Source organism: Balaenoptera borealis, assembly GCF_965194805.1.
Source record: "Balaenoptera borealis genome assembly, chromosome: 11".
In the NCBI taxonomy this organism is placed as follows: Eukaryota; Metazoa; Chordata; class Mammalia; order Artiodactyla; family Balaenopteridae; genus Balaenoptera; species Balaenoptera borealis.
Window position 1 is genome coordinate 350,309 of NC_138868.1, and position 10,333 is coordinate 360,641.

Sequence of the window (10,333 nt, forward strand, 5' to 3'; positions counted from 1 at the left end):
CGGGGCGGGCAGTGCGCGCCGCGGAGCCAATGGAAGTGTGCGGGGCGGGGCGCGCCGGCCGTGGGCCAATGGGGTGGCGGGCCGGGGCGCTCCCGCGGCGCTGTAGGCGGCAGGTTGCGGCGGCGCCCGGCGCCTGGCAGTAGCCAGTTCGCGTCCGGATTCCGGAGGTAGGCGAGCGTTCCGGTGAGCCGCGCCGGGCCCCGGAGCTTCCAGAGCGCAGGGCGCGGCCCCGGACGGCGACTCCGACGGAGGGGCGCAAGCCGGGCCGGCGTGGGGGCCGCGCCGCACCTGCACCCGCCCCGGGCGGGGACAGCGGCCTCGCGGCGATCGCGGGGACGGGCGGGAGTGGGGAGGGGCCGCCCATGCCGGGTGCGGTGGGTCCGGAGGGCCGAGGTCTGCGCGCGGACGCCCAGCGGGAGGGGCTGTACCCTCCGAGCCAGGTGGCTGGGTCTGGTTAATGATTTGCCTTGTTCCGGGAGTGGGGCGGGGCGAGAGCAGGCTGGGAAGTGGGGAAGCCTCCGAGCGCTGCGGGAGGGCACACTGGTTCCCCCTTTGGGGGGCACTGGTCTTTGCTACCCCAACCCCAGGAATGCGCGGCCTGCAGGTGGGGCTGGGCAGCAGACGCTGAGGGGCAGCAGTCCTGAGCCAGTTCAGGGGGTGAGGGGCAGGCCTCAAGGAGGAAGAGCGAGGCCAGGCTGTGTTGGGGCCATGCAGGGCCTGACCCTGTGGCCTTCATCCTCCCTGCAGGACAGGGATGCTCTCAGGGCTGGCGGCCATGGAGCTGAAGGTGTGGGTGGATGGCATCCAGCGTGTGGTCTGTGGGGTTTCAGAGCAGACCACCTGTCAGGAAGTGGTCGTCGCACTGGCCCAAGCGATAGGTGAGTCCCCTGAAGCATGGATGGGCCCAGCAGGTGCACCTGGGGTGCCCCAAGGAGGGTGGGGCTGTTGCTGATCCCTCTTGCCTTCCCCCAACTGCACAAGCCAGGTGGACAGAGGGTAAGGGATGTGGGCTGACTGACCCCTCTCCGCTACTCCAGGCCAGACAGGCCGCTTTGTGCTTGTGCAGCGTCTCAGAGAAAAGGAACGGCAGCTGCTACCCCAGGAGTGTCCAGTGGGTGCCCAGGCGACCTGTGGACAGTTTGCCAGCGATGTCCAGTTTGTCCTGAGGCGGACAGGACCCAGCCTCGCTGGGAGGCCCTCCTCGGACAGCTGCCCTCCCCCTGAGCGCTGCCCAATCCGAGCTAGCCTTCCCCCAAAGCCTCGACCAGCACTGGACCGTGAGCCCTGCAAAGCACTGACCTTCAGCCTGGGGTTCCCTGGGCTGGCCCCCGGCCCTGTGCCACCCGAGCCCGTGGGTCCCGTGGCACCAGTGCCGGGCTGCTGCGCAGACCTGCAGGACTTGGAGCAAAGGGTGCGCAGGAACGCAGCGGAGCTGGGCCAGGAGGCCTTCTGGGAGCAGGAGCTGCGGCGGGAGCAGGCCCGGGAACGCGAGGCGCAGGCCCGCCTGCAGGCGCTGAGCGCGGCCGCGGCTGAGCATGCCGCTCGGCTGCAGGCCCTGGACACCCAGACCCGCGCCCTGGAGGCCGAGTTGCTTCTGGCCGCAGAGGCCCCCGGGCCCCCCTCGCCCACAGCGTCTGTCGCAGAACGCCTGCGCCAGGACCTGGCCGCCCAGGAGCGGCAGAGCGCGGAGGTGCAGGGCAGCCTTGCCCTGGTGGGCAGGGCTCTGGAGGCTGCTGAGCGCGCCCTGCAGGTGAGCCCGCCGGACCCCGCACCCCTGCCAGCTCCCCCATCGCAGGGTGGATTTGGGTGTCGGTCTCAGGATCAGACGAGGGAGAGCACGAGACCGTGCGCCTCTGAGGGTCCCGTGTGCCCCAGGCCCAGGCCCAGGAGCTGGAGGAGCTGAACCGGGAGCTGCGTCAGTGTAACCTGCAGCAGTTCATCCAGCAGACGGGGGCTGCACTGTCCCCACCCCCACGGCCGGATGGGGCCCCCCCTGGCACGCAGGTCAGAGCGGTTCTGGAGGGTGGCCAGGTCGGCGGGGGGCCCAGCCCAGCTCCAAGCTGACCCGCTCTTCCCACAGGATCTTCTGCCTCCGGCCAGAGAAGAGCCCCTCCTGGGAGCCCCCCCGAGTCCAGCCCTAGTGTCCAGCCTGAGCCCAGAGAGTATGTCTGTCTCCCCCACTCTGGGCGGGATGAGGTCCTTTTGTGGCCCCCGCAGCCCTCTCAGCCCATGTCTTCCCCACAGTCACCCCCATGAGGCAGAACTCCTGGAGGTAGCAGCTCTCGCCCCAGAGTGCACGTCCAGTGCCAGCCCAGCCCTGGGCTCTGATGACACGAGCAAGGGCAGCCAAGGCCAGCCCAGCCTGGATGACAGCAGGCGAGCTCGGGATCACAGAGGACTCCTTCCACCGTGCAGTGGCAAGCCCTGGTACCCTGGGTCTGAGATGGGACGCCTCGGAGCCCTAGGGTTTCTGCTGCAGGGGGCAGGGGAAGGCTGAGGACTGTCGCTCTAGTCCTTGTCAAATCTGCCTGGACCCCTGGAGAAGCACGGGGCATGGCCAGCCCAGAAACCACTAGGCCCCAAAGGCCACAGCTCCGTGCTGGGGAAGGGAGGTGCACGGACCACCCTGTGTTCAGCCTGTAGGTATGTGCTTGCGTGCGGGAGGTGTCCTTCCCCACGTCCGTGTGTGTGCAGGTGCACGCACACACGTGTGTGTGCTGCCTTCCTACCCCGACACTAAAACTTCAATAAACTGCCCCGTGTGGCTTAAGCGTGTCCCGAGGCTGCACTGGGCAGGGTCTGTGGGGTCCCTGGGTAGTCCCTGGAGCTGCCTGGGGCTGGCAGCAGCCAAAGATCCTGAGGTGGGGGTTTCCCAGGGACCAGTCATCAGTTGGTCTAAAGCTGGAGCTCCCAGGGGCTCACATTTCAGGCTGCTGTGTCCACCCACCCCCTGGGGGGGTGGCCCTTCCCTGTTGGTGTGCGGGGGGGGGGCGGGGGGGGGGGCGGTTCTCTCCTTGGCAACCTGAGCCTGGGGTTGGAGTGGTGCTGGGCGCCTGAAGCAGCCTCAGCACTGACCTGGGTTTCTGTCTGGACCCCTCCCCCACCTGGCTTCCCTCTCTGGCCTGCTCCCCACCAGCAGCAGAAAGCGCTGCCCCCTCCGGGGTGGCTCCTGGATATGAGAACTCAAGGACACGCCAGACCCGTCCATCAGGTTTCCTGAGTCTGAGAGCTTGCGGGGACTCCTGGGTCTGCGAGGCCCAGGGAGCTTTGCTGGCCCCCAGAGGGTGTGCTGCCCACCTGCGCTCCCCAGGTGGGCATGAAGCCTCAGCTGCATGCCTGCAGCCTTGGAATTGGGGCAGGGCGAGGTCCAAATCACAGCCCTTGTCCTGGGGTGGGCCACAGGCTCCCAGCTCCGAGAGCTGTGGCTGGGATGGGAGAGCTCTGCCGGTCAGAACCTGGGGGGCTCTGAGGCTTGGGTGCAGCCATGCGTATTGAGGAACAGGGGACGGGACAGCCTAGATCACAGGGGTCTTCGTGCTTAGTTTGGAGGCGGGCAACTTTGGGATGGACTCAGCCTTCTTCTGGGGTGGCCCCTGAGCCGGGCCTGGCATGCCCCACTTCCTTTGGGGCCGACAGTAGGGGACGTGAAGTCCTGAGTGCAAGGAGCAAGGAAACCACCAAGCGCACGGCTTATGGGAGTAACCAGGAGCCGGTACTTCCTGCCTGAGCTGCAGCAGGGATGGGAGTGGCTGCACAGGCTGGTGGCGAAAGGGATCTGGCCCCGGCTTCCTCTGTGGAGCCCCCACCCCATCCCCTCACCTGTCCACACTCCTGCCTGACCTGTGACTCCAGATAGGGCCAAGCACAGGCCACACAGGGTGCAGCCCAGAGTGCACGGGCTAGTCAGGCCTCGCCCTGGGTGGGAGGACTGGGGAGTGTCCGAGGGGCCTGCTCCCTTCACCTGTAGCCCCCACCTGTGCTCCAGAGGGTTGGATGGACCTCTGGGCACCAGCCCTGAGCCCTAGCACGGCGTCATCTCCCAAGCTGAGCACGTAGGCCCGCAGGGGGCAAGGCCAGGTGCCATCCAGGGACCACCCTACACACACAGGGGAAAGGGGAGGACCAGCCCATGCCCTTCCCAGTGTCGTGGGCTTCCCCACTCCCCAAAGGGCGGCAGACACAGAACTGGGCGGACTTATGCCCCCTGGTCTCCTGTGTCTGTTTTCAGGGAACACCCGTTCCTTCTGAAGTCACTGGCAGGGACCCGCCCCTGGCCTGAGGCTGGCTCTGAGGACGCTGACAGCCCTCTTCTTCAGCTCAGAGAGGGTCCTCAGGCAGAACCTTCCTCTGAGGCTGTTCCAGGTGAACAAAACTCCACACCCCCCGAAAGTTGCCAGAAGTGCTTCAGATCACTAAGCAAATCCTTGAGTTGCTGAAAAGTTTACTTTTGAGTTTTAAACTGTGCTTTGAAGACAATGACGTGAGATGTGCTGAGGTGAGGAAAGGCCCAGCTCCCATCAGACCAGTGGGTGGCAGCGCAGGACCCTGCCTGCTCGGAGTACCTGGCAGCCACCCTCGCTGTCGCTCTGCAGGGCCAGACTGTGCTGGGGGGAAGGCACTGGTGCCCCGACCGGCCTCAGAGTTCCTGCTTGCCCCCCGCCCCGCACAGCAGGGCCCTCCAGGGCTGGCTGAGAACACCAGGGTTCACAGACGGCTGCCCACAGTAAGTCATTGCCCAGTGGCAGCAAATCAGCTCTGCTGGTTCTCAACCCCAAAGCCACCAACAGCCTCCCTGCCACCTGAGCACCTGGCCCTGCCAAGCCTGCTGGGTGTGACACTCAGCACACCACATCGACCATCAGTTAGGACAGGGTCCCTCCAAAGGGGAGTCTGAGTCCACACAAGGCCCCATCTAAGCCTACCTCCCCACCAGGCTGCTCCAGCCATCAGCCCCCACCACCTGGGAGAGGGGACAGAGCCTGCTGCTGGCCTCCTGGCATCTGCAGGCCCAGAGGCTGCTCTGGGCCGGCTCCACAACCACAGGATTTTCACGGTGAACTCGAGAATCCCTAACAGCAAAGGCGGGCCTCCAGGAGCCCCCGCCCCTGGGAGGGTGTGTCGGGGGCACCACAAAAGGGTCTTCAGAGCCCCGACTCCCTTAGCGGTCTCGCTGAAGTGGCAGAGTGCACAGAAAAGTCAAATCTGTCACCACTGTCCTCAAGGAAGTCCCCAGAGGTAGCCCTCAAGAGGCTGGTTCTGGAGGTCCTTGTCCCGACGTCCAAGGGTCGAACCCCGGCATCCGTGCCTGCCCAGGACTGCCTTAAGCTTGGCGACATCGGGAAGGCGGTCCGAAGAACCCTGCACATCCTGACACCCTGAGACACACAAGGGAAAGAGAGTTCCCTCCAAGAGGGCATCTGGTCCAACCTGAGCCCCCTCGTGCGGAGGACAGCGAAGTTCCCTGAATGTCCCCCGTTTTCCCTCAGCCCACTGCTGGGCGCAGAAAAGCACACCCAGTCCATGGGGCGCCTTTGCCCACCACCCGCCTTGGCGCGCGCCCTCTGACCCGATGTGGCCGTCCCCTGCCCCGCAGGGTCACAGAGAGGACGGGGCGGTCGCGCAGCCCAGAGACAGATCAGCCGCTGTCACACGCACAGTGGGTCCGGAGCAGCGCAGTGTGCGGTGGGCAGTGGCTGCCCTGCGTCTGGAGGGACCGCCGTGCGGGCGGAGGGGTCGTCCCGCGCCCCTGACCCTTCCCTCCCCTCCAACTTGGCTGTCCGATCCCGCTGCCCTTGCCCGGTCCGAGCTCCCGCCCGCCGGCCTGGGACCCCTCGCGCGTCACCTGCGACCCCGGCACGGGGCCGTCGCCGGCTCTCTGCCCAACTTCGGCGGCGGCCGCGGCCCCCTCGCGCCCCCGCCGGCTCCGCGCTCCGCGGCCGGCCCGTATGCAAATGAACAGGTCCCGCAGCCAATGGTCGGCCGAGCCGGGCCCGCCCTGCCGCGCCGCAGCCACTGTGTGCGAGCCGGGGACGGGACGCCACGCCCACCGTCGCGCGGCCCCTCGCGGGCGCGGCCGGCGCGTTCCTCTCCGCACGTCGGCCTCTGGGCGGGGCCGCCACCTGCCGGGCGGGGCCTGCGGGCGCCGCGTCGCCGCCTGGCGCCCGGGGCGGCTCCCCCGCCGGCCGGGGCGGGTGGTACGACCCGAGGCGCTACCCGCGCCGGCCCGGGCGGTGGAACAGCCCGGGCGCTTCAGCACCCACTGCCCGCGCAAGCCGCGCCCCTCCCCGGGAACGCTGGGCTCCGGCACACGTAAGCCGGCCCGTGCCCTCGCGACCACCTACTGCCCGCGCCTCCTGCACGCACTCCGGGGCGGTCTGGCTGGCGTTGAGGGGGCTCCGCTTCTGCCTGGTTTGACCCGCGACGCCCGCGGGCCGGCCCTGGGGACTCCTGGTCACTCCTGTCCGTAGGGGCCACGGCACGGGGCGCAGGGCCCTCGGCAGCTTGCCCCCGTCCTCTGCCCCGTCCTGTCCGGAAATTGAAAATGTAGAAACCAAGGGAACGGAGCGTTTCAGATCTGGAGTCATCCACTCCTGGTGTAGCCCCAAGGTGGCAGCCAGGGTAGTCGTGGCCCTGGCCCCTTCTCTTCACACTCCCCTCGCAGCCTCCCTGAGGCAGAATCATGGGTCATCCGAACCCCTAATCAGGCAGAGAGGTGCCCGAGCCCCTTCTGTTCTCCACCATCCAGTCTGGAGAGTTAGGGTTAGGGTTAAGGCCCTCTTAAGACCTTTGTGTCCCCTCCAAAGTAAGCAAGAACTCCCCCGTTTGCCCACCTCCCTCAAGTCAACCAGAGTCTCTGGCACCTGCCTCAGAGCCTGGCCCTCCCTGGAGGACTCCATTCTCCCCGCTCCAGGCAGCTACAGAGGGCCCCTCTGGCCCCGACTTGGCCCAGGGACAGTACCTCCTCAGCATCAGCCACCCCGGCTGCTCTCCTGCAGCCCTCCTGCCCCCCAACGCACTACCCCACTCCTTGTCCTCCCCGGAGCCCACATAAGCCTGGGCTGGAGCCCACCAGTTGCCACAAAACCAGTGTGGGCCCCTCCTGCACCCTTCCCACCATCTTGGTCATTTCATGTCTTCCTTCAAAACTGTTGCCCAGGTGTGTAAGTGTGGGCCTCCAGGGAGGCATCTGACCCTGCCTGGGACCTCAGGAGCGTGAAGCCTGAGTATAGAAGTTCAAGTGCAGGGTGTTGGGTGTGGCCCCCTGTGGGCAGGGCCTGCACCTTCAGGACTGGGCGTGATTGGGGGCGGGCAGACAGAGGTTTGGAGGGGAGAAGTCTGGGATTCGGGGACAGGGACAGGCCAGAGGTCAGGGTGACTCCCAGTTCCTGCCTTGCCCTGCTGGAACAACCTCCAGCAGTGCCCCCTCAGTCCTGCTGGTTCCAAATGCACCCTTTATCACCCTCTGAAGTGTACTGAATGGTGGCCCCTCAAAAAGATATGTTATATCCAAATGCCTAGACCCTGTGAATGTTACCTTACTTGGAAAAAGGGTCTTTGCAGCTTGATGAGGTCATCCTGGATTATCTGAGGGGGTCCTAAATCCAATGACAAGTGTGCTTTTGAGAAAGGTACAGACACGCAGGGAGGAAGGCCATACGAAGACTGAGGCAGAGATTGGGGTAATGCTGCCATTAAGCCATGGAAGACTGAAGCACCAAAAACCAGAAGCAGAAACAAAGGATTCCCTCTACAGATTTCAGAGAAAGCACAGCTGTCAACCTAGATTTTGGACTTCTGGCCTCCTGGACCGTGAGAGAAGAAATTTGTGGTTTTAAGCCCCCCAGTCTGTGGTCATTTTGTATGGCTGCCCTACGACACTGGTACACCTGACTTCCTAAGTCAGGGATCACAGCCCTGCCTGTCTCCTTTCCCCGGCACTGGCCCTGTGTGTTTGTGCAGGACTGATGGCAGGGGACAGGGCCGACCTGGGCTGGACAGAACCAAGGGAGCTCCCTGTCCAGCTCCACCCTCCTGTGCACACGAGGAGAGGAGCATGCATCCTGTGTCTGGGCCTGCCTGGGCCTGCGAGGGGCAGGAGCAGGGTGTGCCAGCATGCACCAGGACCCAGTGAGGGCTGCAGGGTACAGGTTTTTTTTTTTTCCTCTCTCTCTCTTTTTTTTTATTTATTTGTTTTTGGCTGCATTGGGTCTTTGTTGCTGCGCGCGGGCTTTCTCTAGTTGTGGCGAGTGGGGGTTACTCTTCGTTGCGGTGTGTGGGCTTCTCATTGCGGTGGCTTCTCTTGTTGCGGAGCATGGCCTCTAGGCGCGCAGGCTTCAGTAGTTGTGGCACGCGGGCTCAGTAGTTGTGGTGCATGGGCTGAGTTGCTCCGCGGCATGTGGGATCTTCCCGGACCAAGGCTCGAACCCATGTCCCCTGCATTGGCAGGTGGATTCTTAACCACTGCGCCACCAGGGAAGCCCTGCATGTGTTTATTATGACAATCTTCCAGCAGGCCCCAAGAGTAGCTGCAGATGAGGGTGGGAGGGGCTGATCCCGCTCCAAGGGGGCTCCAAGCTGCTTGTCCAACTCCTTCCCAGGAGCTTTAGTGGCGTGCTCCCACCCACCCAGATTTGGGATCCTCTGCTGGGCGGTGTCCTCATATCTAGTGGTCTTTGTCAGGTAGGCATGTGTGTGCAGAAGGGCCGACGCTTGCTGAGACCAAGCTGAGAGGGAGGGGGAGGTGTCTGGTGCAGGGTGTTTACCATACTGGACCCCACCCATCCAGCCCTCAACATCACTATTTTATAGCCAACGAGGCACAGAGGGATTGAGAAACTCTTCCGAGGTCACAAGATCCATACTTACGCTGAGAGCCAAAGTGTCTGGGTTTGGGTACCTGGCCTGGGTGACACCCAAGAGGTACTATGCTGTGCCAGCGCCACACACACACACACACACACACACACACACACACACGCGCCCACAGAGAAGATTCCCTCCAGAGTCCCTCACCTCTCTGGCACCATCCATTCTTCCTTTCTGCAAAGTCCTTTCTGGAGCCTGTAAGCACGCGGGTTATTTCTCCCCTCGTAAACAGAAAAAACAAAACAACCTTTTCTCGGTGGGCTCCTTCCCAGCTGCCTCCACTTTTGTTTCCCGTTTGGCGCTCGCCGGCCATCACTCTGCTCGCCTTCTCCTTAAACCGCCTCCAGCTGCCCCGCCCCCCAGAGCTGCTATCCTCCGGGTCACCGGTGACTCCCACCTCGCTCCACACAGGTGTCCTCCTGGATGCGCCTTCTTCCCCTGGCTTCCAGGAACCCTTCCTGGTTTCCCCTTTTACCTGGCATCTCACATCCAACTCCTCAACAACCCCCACCCCTCGGTTCTGTCTTCAGAGTCTACCAGGATCGGATCGCTTCCCGCACCTGCGCTGCCCCACCCCAGCCGGCACCACGGTGGTCCCTGAAGGGCGGTTGGCCAAAGAGGCCTCCCCACTGGTCCCCCGGGCCCGCCCCCGCTGCTCCAGTCTGTTCACCCGCTGCCGCCCGGGGGTTCCTATCAGCCAGCGCCTGTCACCCTGCTCAGGACCCTCCCGTGCCGCTCCCCGCCCGGGCCCACTTCGCGGGCCTCCCTTCTGTTGTCCCGGCAGCTTCTCCGAGCTCTCCCCACGGCTGCTCCCTCCGCCATCACGTCTCGGCCGGGGCCATCCTCACCCGCTAACTACCACTGGCCAGTCCTCCTGCCTCCGGAGCCCCGGACTCTGCTCTTTTTATCAGAGCACGAATCAGCTTCTCACGCACCACGCGGCGCAGTGATTCGCAGCGTTCATTGTTTACTGTGTCTGGACAAGATGGGACACGGGACTGGGGAATCATTTCGTCTTCGCTGTGCCCAGCGCCTGGCGGAGCCCGCGCAGAGGGTCCATCAGTGTTTGGTGGGAGTGAACGGACGGCACAAAGCTGCTCGTCCCTGGAGCGCCACCAGGCCGTGCCGGCCCGACTCTCCGCAGTTAGCGCTAGGGGTCTGAGGGATGGGAGGGGGGTGGTGCGAGGGCGGGGCGGGGGCGCCGCGTCGAGCGGGACCCGGGCTGGGGGCGGGGCCATAGCATGGGGCGGGACCCTGGCTGGGGGCGGGACTCTAGGTTGCCAGGCTTCCGCTCCCATTCGCCCTGGGCGACGGGCGGAGGGTCGGGCTGTACCAGCTCCTCGACAGGGGGGGGGGCAGTCCCAGAACAGCCCAAAGGCGGGAACTTAGACACCTCAAGTTCTTCCAAGCAGCTTGTCTCTTTGGACGGTGATAACGCATTAAACAGTGTTTCCAAAGCCTCGAGATC

At 64.7% G+C, this 10,333-nt stretch overlaps 1 protein-coding gene across 3 annotated transcripts; it reads left to right on the plus strand.

Annotated features, from left to right (window-relative positions):
* The first annotated feature begins 85 nt into the window (after window positions 1-85).
* RASSF7 (Ras association domain family member 7) lies at window positions 86-2,775 on the plus strand. Of its 3 annotated transcripts, none has more exons than XM_082341753.1 (6): window positions 86-167; window positions 748-878; window positions 1,038-1,750; window positions 1,876-2,004; window positions 2,081-2,162; window positions 2,245-2,775. In XM_082341753.1, exons 2-6 carry the CDS (start codon window positions 755-757, stop codon window positions 2,274-2,276), a joined length of 1,080 nt encoding a protein of 359 aa, XP_082197879.1. In that variant the 5' UTR covers window positions 86-167; window positions 748-754; the 3' UTR covers window positions 2,277-2,775. The 3 variants fall into 3 exon arrangements, with proteins under 3 accessions (XP_082197879.1, XP_082197880.1, XP_082197881.1); XM_082341754.1 differs by having other exon boundaries at window positions 118-183; XM_082341755.1 differs by lacking the exon at window positions 86-167 and adding an exon at window positions 201-440.
* The last annotated feature ends 7,558 nt before the right edge of the window (window positions 2,776-10,333 follow it).